At 32.7% G+C, this 22,949-nt stretch overlaps 1 protein-coding gene across 1 annotated transcript in view; it reads left to right on the forward strand.

The window, feature by feature from the left end:
* Positions 1 to 22,949, forward strand: part of CHD1 (chromodomain helicase DNA binding protein 1) — a 133,092-nt gene that overhangs the window by 73,212 nt on the left and 36,931 nt on the right. The window contains exons 15-25 of the mRNA XM_044662599.1: positions 1,536 to 1,698; positions 4,102 to 4,254; positions 6,125 to 6,196; positions 6,621 to 6,770; positions 9,953 to 10,101; positions 10,281 to 10,377; positions 10,467 to 10,562; positions 17,990 to 18,166; positions 18,371 to 18,531; positions 19,866 to 19,907; positions 20,992 to 21,122. Of these exons, the coding sequence (XP_044518534.1) occupies positions 1,536 to 1,698; positions 4,102 to 4,254; positions 6,125 to 6,196; positions 6,621 to 6,770; positions 9,953 to 10,101; positions 10,281 to 10,377; positions 10,467 to 10,562; positions 17,990 to 18,166; positions 18,371 to 18,531; positions 19,866 to 19,907; positions 20,992 to 21,122 (1,391 nt within the window). The remainder of the gene's footprint in view (positions 1 to 1,535; positions 1,699 to 4,101; positions 4,255 to 6,124; positions 6,197 to 6,620; positions 6,771 to 9,952; positions 10,102 to 10,280; positions 10,378 to 10,466; positions 10,563 to 17,989; positions 18,167 to 18,370; positions 18,532 to 19,865; positions 19,908 to 20,991; positions 21,123 to 22,949) is intronic.

Below are 22,949 nucleotides of genomic sequence, written 5' to 3' on the forward strand. Positions count from 1 at the left end.
ATAAGTTTTTATTTCATTTGAGTAAGCATTAATTAACTACCTTGTGCTAGAACAAAATCATTCTATATTCCTTCCTTCAAAATATAACCACAGAAACAATCATGTTATCACAAACATCAAGCCAGGCATAAAATAAGAAGAATATATACTTACTACAGGTATTCACTTTGATGGAGGAAATTCCACGTGCTCTTGGTTTATAAGAGATGTATTAATTTCATTAAGGCCCTACAATATTGCAGAGCTTCCTGGAAGAGATTTCTAATCATTCTAGAGTTGGACTAGATCATTCTTGTGGATGAAGAATGTCTGATGCTCATTTGGTAGAACTGGTCTACCACTGTGCATATCTCAGACATACAGTATAGATTGACAACAAATTAATACCAAAGTTGATGAAAGGTGATTGGCTGAATTTCCTTCAGGGATTTGCAAAACTCCTTCAGTGATCCCAGACTTCTAATGAAAGCAAAGGGGGATCTTTGTTATTTATACCAGCATTCTATTGATGATGAACCAAAAATGAATATTACACAGAGGGCAATGGAGAAGCATCTGAGGAGGTTGTTAACACATAACCAAACAAGAACTTTAAAAAAGCATATGTAAAAGATGTCACTACAGAAAATTAAATTATATAGAGAAGATGGTTCAGTCGTATGACAAAGACCAGGCTTTACAGTTGTCAGCCCATATGCTTGACTGTTATCCTTGTTCTATCAGTAGAAATTAAGGGAGGTCTTTAGCACAATGGCATTGACTGCCTATAGCTAACTTAGCAAAAGACATGGACAAGAGCTACATGGGCATGCCTGGATGAGTTGTAATGATGAAATTCCATTTTAAGGAGACCACAGCTCTAGTTGAATATTTTAATATCTGCAAAGCACTGTGCTAATGGCAGGAAATAAATAAATTCCTTTCAAGGAGCAGCTACACATACATAAAAACTAAATGCAAAAGATATATAAAGATAAAGCAATTTCCAGGTCAAGGACATGAGTAATTAAGAGGATAAAGATAATAGTGATACAGGACATGGCACTTGAGTTGAGCTTTGAAGAAAATTGATGTATAAGTTAGGGAGACAGTGCATTCCAGGAATGGGTACAGCTTTTCAAAGAAACACAGATAGGAACTATAGGAGGAACAACTTTGAAGACCAATTTGGCTGGCTGGTCCAAGTGTGTGAAAAGTGATTAGTTTTTTAACATATTGAAAATCCTTTTGAACTTAGAAAAGAAGATTAACCCTGGCTTTTTAGATTTCCCATGTTTTAGTGAGATCAGTGATGTTTTGAGAATATAATTTAATCTCTGTTTGAATGGAGAGATTTTCTAGAACAAGAGTTTTGGTATACTGATTAAAGTATAAGTACAGAAAGAAAACAAAATCAAAGAAAAAAGCACCATTGAGGAATTCTGCTCTAGCAAGCTTGTTTATGCTATGAGTTTGTTAATTTTATGGTTCTTGACATTTCACAAATGCTGTTTGTTTTCTAATAAACATATTACATCTATGATTTTTTGTTTTAGATGGATTTTAACCAGGAATTATAAAGCCCTTAGCAAAGGTTCAAAGGGCAGTACCTCAGGCTTTTTGAACATTATGATGGAGCTCAAAAAGTGTTGTAACCATTGCTACCTCATCAAACCACCTGATAATAATGAATTCTATAATAAACAAGAAGCCTTACAGGTAAGATTTTGCATATTATTAATTTGGATTTCATGAAAAATGTTGAGATATTTGAATTTTATGGTGAAAATTTTCATTTCTGGCCACATCCCATTATTATTAGTTTTTTTAAAATTTATGTTTTAATATACATGTTTAAAGTTAAGTCTTATTAAATTAGTTTATTATTAACTATTTTATATTATTATCTAAATGTTTTAATTGGTCCATTGTTTTTACTCAAGTTATTCTTGTCTTTAGTATCCACATTTGCAACAAATTGCCAAAAGTATTATTGAGTTTTTATTACCCCGTATCATGGCAAAGAAGTCAGCCTTTTTTTTTAGAAAATAGCTTTCCAAAGATGGAATCAACTTATAACTTTAATGTATAATATCAAATTTAGCAATAAGCAGAATCCTGACTTCAGAATCATCTTTACATGGGGAAAAAAACAACTAACCAGAAGTAAAGATAGAGCTAGTTGCTACTTTTCAACTATAAAGGAATGTAATGTAAATGTCAACAGTAGTAAGCTCTTATGTTTGTTCTAGTTCACTGCTGAAAATAAATTACAAGCAAAGTCTAATTTTCTCAGAACCCTAATTTGGGGACTTTGTTATGTGATGGTAGTGTTGTATTTTTTTTCTTTTTTCTTTTAGAACTAAAACAGCTATGGGACATTGGGGCAAAAATACACATCTGATTTGTGATCTGTAGAGACTGATTTATGCCTACAATCATGTTATAGGATCTTTTCTCCTCCTTTTCAGGACATGTTTAAGATGAAACTATCCTTGATTGGGTGAAAAATACTTAAGGGGAAAATACAATTCTCTTTATTACATCATTTAATAAATACTATGTCAGTTTTCTTTTAAAACATCTTCGGATTTAAAATATTACATGTGAACTATTCCAAGTAAATTCTTTAGAATGAGTTAGAATTGAGTTTTCATGCTTTATTCCCCTTAGAACAGTGATGGGCAAACTTTTTAAAGAGGGGGCCAAAGGAAAGGAAATGCTCATCTTTCATTCTGTTTCTAAGCCAACTCGTTCAAGGTTTTATTGTATTGTATCCTATTCATTGTATCCGTCAGATTAGGAATAATGTTGGGTAGCTGGCTAGATAGAACATTTCAGGGGGCCGCATTTGGCCTGCGAGCTGTAGTTTGTCCATCACTGCCTTAGAACCATTTGTTGAGGGGAATTTACTGAGATTTTAGTAGCATTTGACTCGATTTGGGAGGTTTCTATTTACCAATCATATTTGAATGCCCCTGCCCAAATGAACATATCTCTTGGGGGCAGCTGGGTAGCTCAGTGGATTGAGAGCCAGACCTAGAGACAGGAGGTTCTAGATTCAAATCTGGCCTCAGACACGTCACAGCTGCATGACCTTGGGCAAGTCACTTGACCCCCATTGCCCACCTTTACCACTCTTCCACCTATGAGCCAATACACAGAAGTTAAGGGTTAAAAAAAAAAAAAAAAACAAATCTCTCTTAATTGAAAGGAAATCAAAATAGCATTTGCTACTTTTTTGGAAGTGGTAATTTCATTGGTATGGGGAAGTCCTGGTGATCAATCTTAATTTGTCAAGTCAAGCCAACAGCTGATTTGTAATTTAAGAGGTCCTGTTCAGTTGCTTTGCTTGAACCCTTAATAGTTTAATGACTTGTGCATAGTTGTATAGCTGCATGTAAAACTCAGTATACTTGAGCTTAGGCTTCTTAAGTAAAGCAAGCTCTTCATTTACAATACTATGTTTCTTATTTTTATAACTTTAGGGGGAGGAATAGGTAATGTCATAAAAATGCCTGTGTATTTGTGTATGTGGGTGTACTCTCACATTCTTTTAAGAAAAAGGCAGCTTAATAATGGGTGTTATCACTCAATCAGTAACATGTTGACCATGTCAAGACCAAAGAAACATTGCAAATCAAGTGTTTTAGCTTTATTCATAATGTTCTTATCAAAATTAAGATTTCATTTTTATTTCGAATGCAATAGCAAGAGAGTATTGGCTTGTTTTTTAACTTCACTTCTGGTTTGTCTTTTCTTGTTGATGCAAGGTTTTCAAGACTTGGCATTAAAATTGTGGCAAGTATAAGGTGAAACCTGGATTTTTGTGGAGGAAAAAAACTCAATTCATATTATAGTAACATAAAATAGCCAATTTCAACTAAAGGAAGAGTAGGAAAAGCAGATTAAAAGATTTTTAAAGGAGCTTGAATGTAGTAATAATAGCTCACATTTATATAGGTCTTTAAGAGTTATACATGTGATCTAAAGCTTCTTTTCAAAATAGCTGATTTTAGTTTTTGTCACATTACAATTCTTTAATTTTAAGTTATGTGTAACAAATTTGATCATTTCATATTTTTCATAATATGTAATAATTATAACTGATCATTTCTTTAGCATTTAATCCGAAGTAGTGGAAAATTAATTCTTCTTGATAAGCTGTTGATTCGGCTAAAAGAACGAGGCAACAGAGTTCTGATTTTCTCTCAAATGGTGCGGATGTTAGATATACTTGCAGAATATCTGAAGTATCGTCAGTTCCCATTTCAAGTAAGACCTTCAACTTTAAATATTAACTGTCATTATTATTATTTTTCCCAAGAAAATTATACAGAATTATCTTTTAGGTTTTTTAATAAATGACGTTTATTTAATAAATGACATTCTTGGCCCTTCCAGAAGACCTCTTGCTTTTAATTTATCACTTTTGTATTCTTTTTATCTTCTCTATTTCTGCTTAGGAATTCACACCTTTCACCACAAAACCATTTCTTACCCATTTTCTGTGTCCTGCTTTCTTCATATTCCTTTTTTTAAAAACTCAGTTACTCGTAGAAATAAGTTTTGACAGTTGATTTCTGACATTTAGGATTCAAGTTTTCTCCCTTCCTTCCTTCCCTTCATTTTCTTTTTATAATTTTACTGCCCCTTTTCCCCCTTTAAAAAAAAATCTCTGAATGATAAAACATTGTATAGGGATGAATCCAAATCCAAGGACATAACTGAATGACAGGTATGATCCAAGTAGTAGATTTAGATAAGCAATAGGATAGGAAGCATTAGGTCAAAATAAATGTTTTCTGTGTTTAGAGGTCACTATTTAGAGACAGTTTTCAGATACAACATTCCTTATAAAAGACTTATATCATGCCAACATGATTTGGAAATAACATTGCTAATATGTATAACCAAACTATATACTCTGGAGTTTTGAAACTCTACTGTAAAAATCATTTGACTCATTGTACTCATTTTATTATTCCTATGAAACTAACTGACTTCTATGAAGCTGTTTGGAAGTGGTAAGGATGGCAAAGTTCTAAGAAAAGAGATATCAAGGTGTTTTAAGTGTTTTTTAAATGCCTTAAGTCTCAAGTGCTTGTGTATATGTAAGTGCCATGACATAATCTCTCATAAAACGTAATCTCTCATAAAAGGGAATTAAATTCAGTAGACATTTATTTAGCATCTGGTTTGTGTAAAAAGGTATCCTGGGCTTTATAATTAATGTGGGTCTAATTTTTGCCAACTTTCTTTAACCTTTTAAATCTCAGAGTTTACAACTTTTTAATTGTAAACCTCTTGAAGATAAAATTTCTTTTAGAAAAAGTCCAAATTATCCCTGCCATTTTACTTCCAGTTGATGGTAGCATGATGTGTAGTATATGAAGACTGTTAAGCGTGGAGTCATACAATCTCCATGTAAAATAGGGCTATTGTGTGACCCTGGACAAATCAATTCTCTGTTTTAGGCCTCACTACCTCATCTGTAAATGAGGAGATTGGGCCAGATCAGAGATATCTAATAGCCCCTGAACCAGGTTAAAACAAAATTAGGAGATATTTAACAAATCTAATAAATAAAAATAAAATAGAACAACACAATGTTAATGTATAATTTTCTAAGTCAGTGTGCAACAAGGAGAGATCCTTATATGTGGTTTAGTTGTCTCTACCCTCTTTGAGTTTGACATGAGCTAAATGACTCACTAACTTCCTTCCCCCTCTAGATATATGATTCCAAGCTTTTCCAAACCTAAAGGTATTGTCAGTTGCCACATTTAGTGCTAATTGTGATACTTAGTTGAGGGTAATTGACAAGGTTAAAATAGTGCAGAAAGATGTTTGGCAATCTTAAATTATTTTAAAGAAGTTTGTCAGCTGATAACATAAAAAAAACATGACTCATTTCATCATTTAAATGATTTCTATTCATGATTCTTTTAAAATAAAGGACCAGAGTATTTAAGTAACACCTGCTATTTTCTCAACCCACTGAGAGATTAGAACTATTGATTTTATTAATGAGTTTTATATTTTCATTCACATGTTTATTTTGCAATTTTATTTCATTTTTCATGTGAGTTTTAACATTAGTTTCCTTTTTATTATCTTAACTGATATGTTTTTGTCGTTCCAGAGACTAGACGGTTCAATCAAAGGGGAATTAAGAAAACAAGCATTAGATCATTTTAATGCTGAAGGATCTGAGGTGTGGATTTAAATATTTTATCCCATTTAAATACATATGGTTCTTTAGTAACTTTAATGATATAATGTATTATGGTAATTTTTGAAAGCACTTGAAATGTTTTTATTTGGATCGCTTCTCAGCCTTTTGGCTAAGATCAAGTGAAATGTCTTTATATTGATCAATTTTGTTAAAAAATGATTTCAAAGTATTTTGACTCAAAGAATTTTTTTTATTACTGTTAGAGAGAACTATGTGTCCAAGTGTTTATAGAATAAGTATGATGCAAAGTGATTTGTAGAAAGATAAATTTGCCCTTGACATTGAATATTTGCTAATTTTCTAATATCTTGTTTCCACTCAGGGAATTAATATTATTGTATCATCTGTTTCTAATGTCATTTAACTATGATGGATTTAAAATAGTGCTCTTTTATCTCTATAGGATTTTTGTTTCTTACTTTCCACAAGAGCTGGAGGACTAGGCATCAATTTAGCATCTGCTGATACCGTTGTTATATTTGATTCTGATTGGAACCCACAAAATGATCTTCAGGCACAGGCTAGAGCCCACAGAATTGGGCAGAAGAAACAGGTATGAATATGTCACCAATCTGAAACATCTTTACTCAGACTTTTTAAAAAAAAATGTTAGAGTACATTTCCATGGTTACATGATTTATATTATCTCCTTCACCCCTCCCAGAGCTGAAAAACAATTCCATTGGTTTATACATGCCTTATTACTCAACCTATTTCTGTATTATTCCATATTTGTAATAGATTAATCTTTTAAAAACCACAACCCCAAATCACATACCCATATAACTGAGTGATAAATCATGTTTTTCTTTTGCGTTTCTACCCCCATAGTTCTTTCTCTATATGTGGATAGCATTCTTTTTCATAAGTTCCACAGGATTGTTCTTTATCATTGTATTGCAAGTAGTAAAAGAGTCTGTTGCATTTGATCGTTCCACAGTGTTTCTCAGTTTTTATGTACAATGTTTTCCTGATTCTGCTCATTTCACTGTGCATTAGTTTGTGGAGGTCTTTCCAGTTCACATAGAAATTCTCCAATTCATCATTCCTTTCAGCACAATAGTATTCCATCACCATCATATACTACAGTGTTTTCAGCCATTCCCCAATTGAGGGATACTCTTATTTCCTTTTTTTTGCCACCACAAAAAGCATAGCTGTAAATATTTTTATACAAGATTTTTTTCAATCTCTTTGGGGTATAAATCCAGTGTGGTATGTATAGCTGGATCAAAGGGCATGGAGTCTTTTAAAGTCCTTTGGGGATAATTCCAAATTGCCTTCCAGAATAATGGTCAAATCAGTTTACAACTCCACTAATGCATTAGTGTCCCAATTTTGCCTCATTGCCTCCAACATTTATTCTTGGTTTTTTTTTACTGTCATATTGGCCAATCTGTTAGGTATGAAGTGGTACCTCAGATTTGTTTAGATTTGTATTTCTCTAATCAGGGCTCAGGCTTTTTAAAATTGATATTTTTAATTCTTTAGTATTTTTTTTGTTTGTTTTTTAAGGTAAGATTGGAGTCAATTGGTCATCTTACTAATAATATGAAGGTTTTGGTCCTGAGGTCTACAGGCTCCAAAGGTGGGGGGGGGGGGTCTCTGTGAACTTGAATAAGAAAAATTGTGTGTGTGTGTGTGTGTGTGTGTGTGTAATATTTTTTCTTTATAAGCTTATGTATTTTACTTAATGTATTTAATAACGTTTTTGAGGGGACCCATAGACTTTATCTGACTGTCAGAAGGGGTCCATGACTTATAAAAAGGTTTAAGAAACCCTTTTTGATTGATATATAAGTGAGTTTCCTCAAAGTTCAACCAGTGATTAATAGTAATGCTGAAACTAATATTTAAGAAGAATGCACCTCTGTTAAAAATAAGACACTTATAAGTGTGAAATGTGATATTCTAATCCTTTCATTTGTACATTAAATAATGGAGTAGTTTCATACTTTGCATATTTGCCAGAAAAGTGTTTACTATAATATTGACTTACCTTTCTTTGAAAGTAGCATTCTTTGCCCATACTTTGAAAAGCTGTACCTTTAGAAGCTAGTCCAATTTTCCATTAAATAACCATGTTTATTTGCTTATGCTTATTTGACATATTATGGTCTTTAATCATGTGGCCTACCTAGTATAGAAATGCTTTATCACTTCCCCTCTGGTTTTATATTTTGACATATACTATCAGAATATTAGGAATCAAATCATCTAAATGTTATTGTTTTGAAATTGCTATACATAATTTGTTTCTTGTAAATTTTGGAGTTTCTCATGCTTTTGGTGAGGTTTATTCAATAAGCTAAGAAATTTGAAAGGAGAGATTCAGTATCTTTATTCAGAATTCTTCTCCCCCTCCATCTTCCGCACAGCTTCTCTATATTGAACTTCCCTATAGCTTTTGTGACGTAATTCTTTGATCTCTTAATTAAGTTCAGAGTTCCCCAGGCCCTAAACACCTTCTTCTTCCTCTCTCATATATATTCTTATAACTTTAGCTATGACTTGAGAGGCAGCCACTGGACTACAAATAAAAAATACCAGGCTTAGTTCTTGTGAGAGTTTGGGCAAGTCACTCACCTCTTTGAGTCTCAGCTTACTTATTCATAAAATGAGATTAGTTTAGATAATTTCTATGGATGTTCCCATCTCTAAAGTTCTTGATTTTTTTTTTGTGGCAAAATTTCAAACCTTTATTTCTTGTTTTTTCTCTTCTTCTCAGTGGCATTTCTTGCTATTGCCAGACTTCTTCCTTTTACCTCAATCAACATGCCCAATAGTGAACTTATCATTCTCTGTTAATAAGAGAAAATGCCTATTCTTTTTGGCATTCCTGTTGTTGTAAAATTCATTGCCAATTTTCCATGCACACATTTGAAACTTTGAAATTAACAGTTCCAGCATTGTTTCTAATATGTACAAAGTAGTATGTCTCTTCCAACTCTAAACCTTTAATCATTTGCTATCCTACACCAGCCACCAAGTTCTATTAATTATACTTTTCAACTATTATATAGTGTGCCACACAGAGATTGAATGAATAAGTGAATATTGAATGTAGTGCCCAAACTCTTCATCCCTCCACAGCATCAGTCTAGTTCAGGTATTTATTCTTTTATATGGACCATTTTAAAAGCTTCCTAAATGAACTCCTGTCTTCTGATCACTTTCCCATAAATACATTTTGCAAATTGCTTCCTAAATAATCTTCCTTAAGTCAAACTTCAGTCATTACAGCCCCTTGTGTCTGAACTCTCAATATTCTGATACTAACAGACTTTCTGGCCCTATATTCCACCACTTTTCTTCACACATCTTTTACAATTGCTAAGCTGCCTTGAAACATGCTTTTTTTAGTTTATTCAGTATTTCTATACCCAAATGACCAAACACCCTGCCCCCACCCCCTTTATAAAAATTCTATTCATCTTTCAAGACCCTTCCCAAATCCCATCTCTTCTATAACTTCCAGTCTTCTCAAACCAAATGATTTTTTCCCTCCATATTGTGTAGTATTTTGACACCTAATTCTTTCTATGTTACACTGTTTGTTTTTATTTGTCTTATTTTTGCAACTAGATTATAACCTCCTCGAAACAAAGCTTTTCATCTTTTTATCGCTGTAGTACAAATTGTAGTGCTTTGCGTGTATCAGTAAATTAGTAAGGCATCTTTCTTTGTTTCTTCATTTTATCTTTTACATAAATTGAGGTGTACTTTTTTATATAGGTTAATATTTATCGTCTAGTTACAAAGGGATCAGTTGAAGAAGATATTCTTGAAAGAGCAAAAAAAAAGATGGTGCTTGATCATCTAGTAATTCAGAGAATGGACACAACTGGGAAGACTGTACTACATACAGGTTCTGCTCCTTCAAGGTAGATATTTTATTAGCAGAAAATGTCTTGATAATATCAAATAGTTGATCTGGATTCTCATTTTTGCATAAATGGTCATAGATATTTATAGTTCTACTATTAAATATTTAAAGAAGTATTTTTACATGTTGAATTATCTTGTGCATATGTGATTTATAGTTCATTTTTTTCTGCTTTAGTTCTACACCTTTTAATAAGGAAGAGCTATCAGCAATTTTAAAGTTTGGTGCTGAAGAACTTTTTAAAGAACCTGAAGGAGAAGAACAAGAGCCTCAGGTAAAGAGAACTTGACACATAGAATTTACATGGGAGAAGATATAGCTGCACTTAAAATTCTAATATTAAAACATTCTTTCCAACTATAGGAAATGGATATTGATGAAATCCTGAAGAGAGCTGAAACTCATGAAAATGAACCAGGTCCATTAACTGTAGGAGATGAATTGTTGTCCCAGTTTAAGGTACATTTCTTATTTTTAAAGCTTTTTTAAAAGACCAAATTACATAACATTTGATCCAGTATCAACTGATATAGTATAAAGAGCACTTTTATCAGAACCCAGAGTTTAAGTTCTTATCTCTCTGTTAAGCTGCAGTGCTAATATTGTGTTTAGTTTTGAGTGCCACATTTCAAAAGATAATTGACAAACCACAGCCCTTCAGTGGAGACTTTTTATGCTGAAAGGAGACACTAGTCAATTGAAAGATCTAATTTTCATGGGAAAAAAGAGGGCTTAGTTTCATTTGGACACACAAAACATCACATCCATCTTCAAATATTTGAAGTTGTCATATGGAAGGAAAAGATACTTATTCCGCCTTGCAGAGGGCAAAATTAGTAGCAGTTGATTTGGAGATGGGAAATTTGTTTTGGTGATGTTGCTTTTTTTTTTTTTAAAGCAACTTTATTAATTATTAGAATTATTCAACAGTTAAATGTGTTGTTTAAGAAGGCAGTGAGATCTATGAGATCTTTCAGCATGGGGATAGCAATATTTAGGTATAGGTTAGACTCAATTGGTGATGGTGAACCTATGGCACGCATACCAAAGATGGCATGCAGAGTGCTCTCTGTGGTTACACATGCTGTCTCCTCTTCCCTCCCAGTTTGTTACTAGAAAGGCAGAGGGATTTGGGTGGAGCTGCTTCCCTCCCCCTCTCCAACATGCCTGATGACATTTTTTTTACATCCCTTGCCTCTGTCAAATAGCCCAATGGGAGCCCACAGAGGTTAAGGTGGGCAGCTCACAGGAGGCAGAGCTGGAGGGGAGCAGAGTACTCAGGCCACTCCCTACATTTGCTGAGGACATTCCTCACTTCACCTGCTCCTCTGCCCAGCAGCCCAATGGAAGTGCTTCTTTCCTCCCCTGTGTGTGGGGTAAGGGGTGTGTGTGCGTGTGCGTGTGTGCGTGCGAGCATGCCCAGCACTTGTTGTGGGGCGAATGAGGCATGGCATACAGTCTCTAAAAGGTTCATCATCACTGGACTAAATGATCTTTTGAGAGACCTAAAGTACACTGATCTTGGGTAAATTTTATAACTTTACAGGGTTTCATTTTCCTTAGTAACATATTAACTTGCTTGTATTTCTTATTAACTCTGACATTTTGTGATTTCAGGACATAATTTTTCCCTTGTCAAACTTTTTTAAGTATTTTTTTTCTTTTTAGCTTAGTCTGCCAGAGGATAAAAGTATATATAACCTTCTTAAAGAAAATCTTTGTCTTATTATGGTAGTCTATTTAATAACCTTTAATATAGTTAATATTAATAAATATAGTTAATGCATAAACAATTAATATTATATTACCTTTAGTGTCATTTTCCTAGTCTTGAATATTAAAGGTTACTAGTAGGGATATTATCTAGAAACATAAGTATCTTGATAAATTTTCTTAAGTTGAGGGTGAGATTTTTCTTGATTATATAATTTTTCATTGCTGGCCATTTTTAGCAGAATTTGATTCAACCAGGTTAGATCCAGTCTGCTCTCCATTAAGACAAAATTATTATAGAATCTAAAAGTTTTCAAATAAGAGAGTTAGAGTTGTCACTATTTTCTCAAAAATCTTAAGTAAATTAAAGATGTAAAGCAAATAGCAATTTTATTATAGGCATGTATCCCATTAATGCCAATGCCTATGATATTTCAGGAGGTTTTTTTTTAAGGTCCCTAACCCTAAAAAAGAAAGTTAAGTATAATTCTTGGTATATTTTTTTAAATTACATTAGATTTTTTCACTCAGCAAAAATCTATCTTACATTCTCATTGTAGTTGAGAGCAAAAGATAAATAATACCCTGTTGCAGCTATGACTAGTTAAATCAAATTTCCAAATATGGATATGTATAGAGAGAGGGTGTCTATGTGTCTGTATGCATGCGTGCATTTAAGCTATTCACCTTTCCATTAGGAGGTGGGTAGTATATTCCATTAATTCCTTTGGAATAATAGTTGATCTTTTATGCTGCTTAGTTTCTACCACTTTCAAAGGTGTATATCTTTACCATCTTATTATCATGGTATAATTTGTTCTCTTGGTTCTGTTCACTTCACTCTCCGATAGTTGACACATCTTTCTGATTTCTCTACAACTGCCCCCTTCATCATTTCTTAAAGCACAATAGTATTCCATCACATTTATATACCATATCTTGTTCAGCCATTTCTCAGTTAATGGGAACCCCTTTTGATTTCCATTCTTTACTGCACTGAAGAGCAATAAATATATTTGCACATCTTTAGTTTGAGTCTACTTTGCTTGGAACTGATCCTTTCCTTAATCTACCCTCCCTCTAATTCCCTCTTCTCCTTTCCCCTCTTTGTTTATTTACCTGTTGAATAAATTTTTTTTTATATCCAACTGTGTGTGTGTGTGTGTGTGTGTGTGTATGTGTATTCTTACCACCTTTTGACCTATTTAAATGATATTGAGTTTCAAGTATCAGTTACTTCCCCTTACTCCATCATACTGTTTATATAGGATTTCTATTTGTGTACCCCTGATTATGAGATAATTTCCCCTAAATTTCTTTTCCCTTCCTCCCCAGTGTATTCCTCTTCCATTTTTTCCTATTCTTTTCCTATACCCAGGATTTAGACTCTTTATATTGCCCATGATGATGATGGTGTTCAAAGGGGATATATATCTTCTTCTATATTTTAATATATATATATAAATAGTTTATCCTCATTTAGTCCCCTATGATTTTTCAATCAAGTTAACTTTTTCTTAAAAGTTTCTCTTATCTCCTGTGTTTAAACTTACCAAGTTTCTATACAGCTCTAGTCTTTTCATCAGGAATGCTTGGAAGTCTTCTATTTCACTTTTCCCCCCCCTCTAGGATTATATTCAGTTATACCAAGTAAATTATTCTTGGTCGTAAGCTTATATGTCCTTTTCCTTTCAGAATATTATATTCTAAGCTCTCCATTCCTTTATATTATTGGCTGCTAAATCACATGTGATTTTGACTATGCCCAGTACTTTAATTTTTTTCTTTCTTCCCCTTTGCACTATTTTTTACTTTGACATGGAAGCCCTGGATTTTTGCTCTAATGTTCTTGCTAGTTTTTTTTTTTTTTTCAGGAGTTAACCAGTGAATTCTCTCTATTTCTGTTTTGGCTTCTAGTTCTAAGAGATGCAGGCAATTTTTTTTTGTTCTTGTTGTTTTTAAGATCTCTTGAAAAAATATATACAAGTTCTTTTTTGGTCATGATATTTATGTAATGCAATGATTTTTAGTTTTTTTCTACTTAATCAATTATCTTGGTTAGCTGTTTTTGCTGTGAAATACTTTACATTTTCTTCCCTTTTTCAGCCTTTTGGCTTTCTTTTTTTTTTTTTTAATTTTTTAAACCCTTAACTTCTGTGCATTGACTTATAGGTGGAAGATTGGCAAGGGTAGGCAGTGGGGGTCAAGTGACTTGCCCAGGGTCACACAGCTGGGAAGTGTCTGAGTCCAGATTTGAACCTAGGACCTCCTGTCTCTAGGCCTGGCTCTCAATCCACTGAGCTACCCAGCTGCCTCAGGGAGTTTAGTGGTGCAAAATTTTATACCTCTTGATTTGCCTTTTTAATTCTTTTCTATTTTTTCCCCCCTCAGACATTCATTTTCTTTTATAGAAACATTTTAAATTCTCTTTAACTCATTTCATGCAGAAATTTTAGTTGATTTTGTATGTAAACTGGGTTTTTCCTTTGAGATTTTGCTTGTAAATGTTTTCTTAGAGCATTGAATGTTGTGTTATTCCAGGATCTCAAGGAAAGTTCTGGCTAGAGACTTGCAAGAGTTTCCAGAGCAAATTTCCAGAGGCTATTTGCTGTTAGCTGCCTCTTTGGTCTGAGCTCTATAAGTTCCAGACCTAGGTTTGGATCTGAGCATAGTAAACTATTGCTGGACTCAAATGCTGTCAATCAGCTAAGAAACTATATACAGATTCAGAGTGATAGAATTGCACATTTCCTTTTGCTCTGGGATTCGATCAGACCTACACAGCTGACTTCAGGCTAACATCCCCCAAACAGGGTGGCATGAGTCCATTCCTCAGTCCACCATTTTCTGTGAACCAGATGTGAGCAGTGAGCAGTAGTAAAGTGTTATGTGGCACCAGTTCCCATTGTAGTCTTCTTGCAAGGGGGATGGCCTAGTATCCCCTTTGCCCTTATGGCATTTCTTCTCCCTGTATTGGACTATCTCTAGTCTCCAGAGTTATCTCCATTTTTCTCCCTATGTTGACCTGGGCTGGTAATAACTGCCCTCCCTTAGGATTTTATCTGGAGGATTTGGGGGTGAGGGGACTCACTATATTGCTTCCTGCTATTCTACCATCTTAGCCCTGCTTCCCGAGTGTTATTCTTTATAAACAAAGAAGTAATGTATTATTTTATATCTCAGAAATTTCTAAGCAACTGATGAGTTTTAAATAGTAGCCTGTGATAGAGTCCTTGATTTCTAGCTCTAGTTCCACTAAATGCTGTATCCCCTAAAAGTATTTAACCACCCTCTGGTTTTCTGCATTTATGAAGTTAAAATCCCATCACCCTCCAGCACTCCCTCCCTTCAAGTTATAAACATCTTGAGAGAGGGAGCTGTTTTTTTTATTTTTTCTTATGTTCCTTCAGGTAACAGTGGCTTGCACATAATAGATGCAAATAATAAATAAACAAATGAATATTTTTTGAATTGAAATAATTACTTGACCCTGATTTTCAGGTGAGAGAGAGAGAGAGAGAGAGAGAGAGAGAGAGAGAGAGAGAGAATAACTCTTGTCAGAGAAGATGATTTATGTCTAAATCATACCTCATACATAGTTTATGATTCCAGGCCAAAATTCTTTAGTCTCCAGTTTCATCATTTATAAAGTGCAAATTAATATCTGTAGCATTTAGAGCTCATAGGATTGTTGTGAAGATCAAATTAAATAATGTATATAAAATGCTTTGCAAACTTTAGGAAATAATTGTGAAAATGTTTTGAGCACTCAAGTTGGGAGAAAATATGATATCAATATAATTGACGTGACCCTGAATCCAGACTACAAAGACTATAGATTTTAATTGTTATACATAAAAGAAACTATCAGTAGTAGGTTTTTTGTTAAAGCTTTGATAGGAAACATGTTGTATAGTATTCATGTTGATATCTAGAGTCTTTTTAATAGATATTCCTAACTTGGGCTAGTTCCGTGATAGTTTAAGTTTAATACTGAAGTGAATTGAGATACTCATAGATCATTTAATATTTAATAAAAGAAAATTTATATAATCATAGCATAGAAAGGCTATTCACCAGGAAGTCTTCTATAATTATGTTAGTTCCTGCCATACAATAATACATATGCTTAATAGGGCAGAGAATTGGTGACTCACCCTGATTTGGGATATTACGTAAATCTGAAGGGCCTTAACTCTACAAGGGTAGATTTTTTTATCCCTTTAATTGACTGTAAAGCCACATCAGTAAGCCTGAGGACACCAGGAAACTGTAGCAACAACATAATACTTGAGTCTTATTCCTCTTAGCTAATCAGTTCTTGGGAACAACTTCTTTAATCTTTAGAGGGAGAGGAAGAAAAAACTAATCTAATCTACATGGTGAGGGAAAACTTGGTAAGTCACATCTGACTCCCCTGTTACAAGTTTCAAAAGATCTTTTAAAGGACCTCCTGTAGTATAAGTGACTTTCAGATTTTTGCGAGCTTTCCTAATCTTGTGAATGTAATAACCTGATAAAGACTATCCCAGGGAGAGGGGAGAGAAACAAAACCAAAAAGATAGTAAAAAAAAAAAAAAAACAAGACAAACAAAAAATTTACTCTCATCCCACCACAGACACCACCACCACCACCACCACCTTGCAGGAATAACCAGAAATGTGGAAGAGAATAAGAACCAGAATCTTGAACTTCACCTTCCCTCTTCGGAAGGATGGAGTCCTTGATCTCAGCAATGTGGTACATGTAGTGAGTGGTGCCACATTTCTACAGATCTTGGTGGATTTCCTGGTATAAGGCAGGGACAGTGAATATGACTAGCACAAGTAATATAAAAGCAACAGCAAAAGTGGACACTTAGGCATAATCATCAGTTCTATGTGTAAAAATAATGTAAGTGGAAATGTGCAGTGAAAACATTTAAAAATAACATTTAAAATCTATTTAGGTAACAATAGCAAAAGATAAGGAAATATATCTGATTCAAGTTTATTATAAAGTAGTCAAGTATAGGAAGCAAAATTTGTAAAAAATAAAATTGAATACTATATCTAAAGGTAACTACACTGGCATCTAATGAACATATCATTATGATTCTATAAAATTGTATACTACACTGTCTTATTTTTCTTTAAAAATCCATACTCATACTGTTAGAAGCATACAGCTTTATTAGCATCTCCATTAATTTCCATGTTCACATTCCCACACAATGAACCAAGTATAGTTGAGTACCTGGGACATTATCTAAAATCTGTAATGCTTTAAGTGCAATATTATTGCCCTTGGAATATTCTTCGACAGTTGAGCTAAAATAACTTGAAAATCAGTCCTCAAAACAGCTTTAATCACCTATGCTTTCTTATTTAGCCAGAGAAATAGAAGTGATCAATGATTTGTAGCCTCTCAGAGTTTAAGTATTAAAGGACCAATAAAAAGTAAAAGAAAAGAAAAGAAAAAAAGCAAAGTTGCATTAACTTTTTATAGTTTGCAAGGAGCTATAATAGAACTATTAAAATGATAGAAAAAGTGTGTGGATTGTTCTTAGCAATCCATTTGCTGTATGGATTGATGATCACAATCAAAAGTAACATTCCTCTTAACAGGGCAATCATTCAGACAAAAGCTTTACTTTTAAATAATGAAGTGAAAGAAAATGAAAAAGTAACTGGATTGTGAAGAATTTTTTACAGAAAACATTTGTTGGTTTGATCACTTTAAAATCAAGTTCAATTGTATAGTATTAAAATTATGTAGAGGTAGCCAATACAGTTGAGGATGTCACAACAAAATTAAACGGATGTTTTGAAGTGAATATAGTGATCAACTAATTTTTAATGTGGTTGAAATAAGCTTATTCTGGAAGATGATTCTTCGGGAACTTAACATTTCTTAAAAAGAATTAAAAAGTTAACCTGAAATTAAAATGTCTCTGTATCATCTAACACTTTTGCAGGGAGGTAAAACCAAAGCTTCTTTATTGGTCTTACAATCCTTGCACCCTGAGAATTTATAAATTACTAATCACTTCCAGTTCTCTAGTCAAAGAAGAAAGTATTGGTGATTATAATTATACTCATGAGAAAAATAAGCAATGCTTCCTAAATATTAAGTAAGCAAATGATGCAAATTTCTCCAATAATATATATTTTTTAATTTTCATTTTTATCAGGTGGCCAACTTTTCAAATATGGATGAAGATGATATTGAGTTAGAACCTGAAAGAAATTCAAGAAACTGGGAGGAAATTATTCCAGAGGATCAAAGAAGAAGATTAGAAGAAGAAGAAAGACAAAAAGAACTTGAAGAAATATATATGCTACCAAGGATGAGAAACTGTGCAAAGCAGGTAGCCTTTTGGTGTAAAATTTGTATATATTGTATATTATAATAAATCATACTTAGAATACCTTTTTGTGACTTGGAAATATTATTAATTTTCTGATAACTAGACACAGAATGAAAGATGTATGTGTGTGCATGTACATACACTTATTACTATGGGTATTTTTATTTTGGTTACTTAGAAATATTTAACACCTTGAAATTCCAGATTAGCTTCAATGGAAGTGAAGGCCGGCGCAGTAGAAGTAGAAGATACTCTGGGTCTGATAGCGATTCAATATCTGAAAGAAAAAGGCCAAAGAAACGTGGAAGACCAAGGACTATCCCACGAGAGAATATTAAAGGATTTAGTGATGCAGAAATTAGGCGGTAAGATTAAATAAGACCATTTTGCTTCAACTTGACAATAATACAGGGTACAGCTAAAATAACATCAAACTCTCCCATCTTTCCAAAGGTCAAGTTCAACTTAAACAGGAACTGAATTTGTTAACTTAAGATTTGTTTTACAAGCAGTTTTGTGGTTCTGCTTCTGTGTGGTATTGGCCTTGCATTTCATCCTATTTATGTACTATTAGGTTGTTTAAAATGCTAAATACCTAATTTAATGTTTTTGGTCCCATAATGTAGCTAGCTTAAAAATTGTTGCCATTTTGAGTAATAAAAGTATAAACCGACACAAGAGTTATCTTCATCCTCTACTGCCTTTTTTGGTAATTAATACCATTCTTGATACATTTAAGAATCCAGCTCATCTTTATTTTTATGAAGGGATAGATTATTTCCATATTTTTTCTATAAACACTGCAATGATTTTTTTTAAGAACCATGTTTAATGAGATATTTGAGTTGAGAGTAGTAATTGGAAAGTAAGGTCAGATAGCTATGGAGTGTCCCTTCAAATATGTTCATGTATATGCAAATGCATTTCTTTAATGGTAATGGGAAAATAACTGTTATTTTTGTTTATGTAATCTTTGGATTTGAAGTTTGTAAAAATGTTATTCACTTCTGTATTTTCAGAGTTTATATTTATTATTTCTATTAAAACCATTGTAACCTTTTTCTTTTAAATTATAGACATGACATAAAGTTCTTCTCCATCAGAAAGCTAAAGTACTGCAGCTTTTATTAAAGAAACTTTCATGCCTATTTGAGTGGTTGGATCCTTTCTATAGAAGAGGCATTTGACCCTTCTTCCCCTCCATCACCACTCATGTGTTTTTGTTTTTAAATAAGATATCCATTTTTCAGTATTGGTGCCATCTCATAACTTGGAATTCAAATCCTTGAGTAATTATCAGAATTCTTTCAACTTGACTGTATCAAAGGGAGTGTTAATATGGTTGTCACCCACCCTGAATTCATTGAAGCCTCCATTTCCTATGACTTAATGTCTAGCTCTGAAAATTTTTTTGTTTTGTGAAAATAATAAAGTAATTTCTGAAATAAATTTTAGCTTCTATTGTTTTATTTGTATTGGTTTCTAAACTTAGTATAAGATTGGGTTTTTTAATATCTTATGGATTCGGGGGGACATCTTTTTTTTTTTTTTGCATTGTCCAATTAGTTTGTTCGTGATAGCAATACTTTGATGTTTTCCATTAATAAGCATTTATGCTCACTATTTATATATGTATATATATTTTTTAATAATGAAGTTTAGTTGAGCACACATTTAAACAGCAATTATTTTCTGTTAGGTTTATCAAGAGTTACAAGAAATTTGGTGGTCCTCTGGAAAGGTAAATGCAATTATCCTTGAAGTAATTATCCTTGAAGTAAAATTTATTTTTTCCAAATAGATGGTTGTTTTTGTTTTGTTCAGAAATTTGTGCTAATGTTTCAAGTTTTGAGTGCTTCATTACTCTGATTTTGAAAAAAAAAGAATTTTTAGGACTTTTTTTTTTCCACCACTGGGACGACTAAATGATATATTTGTATTTCTGCAATTCCTTCCAGCTCTAAAATTTTGTAATTCTTTAGATAATTTAGTGCAATCCTTATTTGCATAAGTTTGCTATGCAAAGCTTATGATCATTCAAAATGAAAAGCCTTTGGTTTTTCTGAGCTGGCTTGTTGACTTCAGTAATAGTCAGTGATTTGAATATTCTTTTCCCTTTTTTTAGCCAAACTACTGCTAAAAATTTAATTTTGGTCAAACTGTCCACTAAATACAGGAAATTACGTATTGTATTCTGATGACATTTCTTTGTTCAGGTAAAACATTGCATTTTAATAGTTAATTTTCATTTTGGTTCCAGAAACCCTACTTGAGTATTATTTATTTGAACAAATTGTTTACATAGTTTTTTTATTTAATATCTTATCTATTCTTGGGAATCAGATATAAACAATCTCATTTGATTTATTAATTACTTCTTTAACTTTCTAGCTTTTATCAAATGTTAACTGTTTCTTATTAATTCATTTAAAACTGCCAGGTGGCTAATAATTTCCAGATTAGAAAATTTTGTTACTTTTAACAAGTGACAAAAATTTTAACCACTGTTTAATCTGAAAAGATATAGTATAAATAGTACCTCCAAGATATTTATACTACTTCCCACTATAGTAGTTAGAAGATTGTATTTTCCCCCTAAATATTCCAATGGCTTATTTTATTTAGGTTGTGTAATCTAAAGTCTATAAGATCTTATCCAGAGTCAATATAGCCATGTACACTTCTCAACTCTTTCCTTGTGATCATTTATGTAAAGCTGTAAAGCTCTTGTAAACTTTAAAGTTCTGTGTAAATGTCAACTATTGGTATAGCCCCCAACCTGTTATAACATACCTGATAAATCTTTTGCTGATATTTTATTGCAGATTAGATGCGATTGCTCGAGATGCTGAATTAGTTGATAAATCAGAGACAGACCTCAGAAGACTAGGAGAGCTGGTACATAATGGGTGTATCAAAGCTTTAAAGGATAGTTCCTCTGGACAGGACCGAACAGGTATAATGTTAAAGTGCTATTGGAAGTTTTTTTTTAAGTACAAAAAATAATTCAGATAGGTGATCACAATCTTGTTAAACTTTAATTGGAGTAATACTATATGATATTCAGAAAAAAATTTTTAATTCCGTCGTTCATTCAGTGCTTATTGCTCTCAGAAGAGATTTATAAATTTTGTGTTGTTAATTAGATGTCATTTATTTAATTGAATATTCCCCAATCCATACATATTATTTTGCCTAGTCCTTTAAGAATGTCATATTCATCAAAAGACTACTTGGGTTCTTGTAAAACAGGGGAAAAGACATACATTATGGGGATAATGAGGAATGATGTCACTAATTGACATCATTTATGTCAGGTGCTAACTTCTGTTATAGATATCTCAATTTGCCCAATATGCATTTTCAAAGACTAATTTTTGTTTTTAAGTTAATTTCATTGAGAGATCAAAATTGGTTTTGCTTCATTTTAATCTGTGGTCCCATTAATGATATGATGATAGTGCAGATAGCAGCCATTCAGTCTTCTGGATATCCTATACAATTCTTTTTTCATATCATTCCTTAAGCTTGGGGGCCATCCAACATGCTCTGGTTCTTTTTTTCCTTTTTCATGATATTATAAAGATCTGAATAGAATAATATATAAGTCATATAGTGATTTTCTTTGATTCTTATCACATGACCAGCCTACCGTCTTTTTTGATCATACAATTATTTGATGACATCCAATTCTTCTTTACAGTTCTTTAATTGTTACATATTGGAGCCTGTTTATACCATATGCCTTATATGGTGCACATTTCATTCTTTTGAGATTTTCCATAACACAACCATGTAATAATACTTGTCAAATATTTATATTAAAAAGTTAGGTCCTAATTTCAGAAATTAGGTGTTCAACATTAAAGGTGAAAAGGACCCACCTTTTGAATATTGGGTCCAACATTTTAATATTGGAATCATCTGTTTGCAGTGTCTCTACAAAGCATATGTACTGATGATTAGTTTTAAGTGAAATAAATTTTAAAATTTGGGAGTTAAAAATGAAAAATAGAGAATTATTGTAAGAACAAGGAAGACTAATTTATTTCTTTACTTTTAATACTGTTTAACTAGAAAATGACTTATATGAACCTAGTTGAATAGAGTTTTGTGAATTTTTTTTTCATTGTATTACATACAGGGCTCTTGATATTTGAATACAGAGCTTTTGTGACAGAACTTTGAAAGGAGAAATACCTGTTATTTCTTTCTTTTTAAACTTTTATTTTACTTCATTAACAGTAATTTAATTTTCCTCTCTTCCTTTTGAAAAAAAAAAAGGAAAAACAAATCCCACATTGGCTAAGTCTAAAAATACATGTCTAGTTCTCAGTCAATAATCATTTCTTTGTGCCTGCTAAATGCCAGATAATGTGCAAAGCACTGGAAATGCAAAGAAAGGCAAAAAATAATCTACCTTCAAGAACCTCACAATCTAATGGGACAGACAGCAAGCAAATATGCACAAAGACACTATATACAGGATAAATAGGAAATAATGAACAGTAGAAGGGCATTAGAATTAGGAGGAATTGGGAAAGGCTTTCTATAGAAAGGTGGTATTCTTGTTGTAACTGGAAGGAAAGAAGCTAGGAAGTGGAAATATAGAAAAAGAGCATTCTAGATATGGGGAACTGCCAATGAAAATGTCTGGAGCTGAGAAATAGAATGTCTTGTTCATGAAAAAGCAAAAGAAGGCCAGTATCCATTGGACCAAAGAGTACATGGGAGATGTAAGATGTAAACATACATGCCCCCTAATTAAAAAAGAGAGAGAAAG

Source organism: Gracilinanus agilis, chromosome 1 (assembly GCF_016433145.1).
Source record: "Gracilinanus agilis isolate LMUSP501 chromosome 1, AgileGrace, whole genome shotgun sequence".
NCBI lineage: Eukaryota > Metazoa > Chordata > Mammalia > Didelphimorphia > Didelphidae > Gracilinanus > Gracilinanus agilis.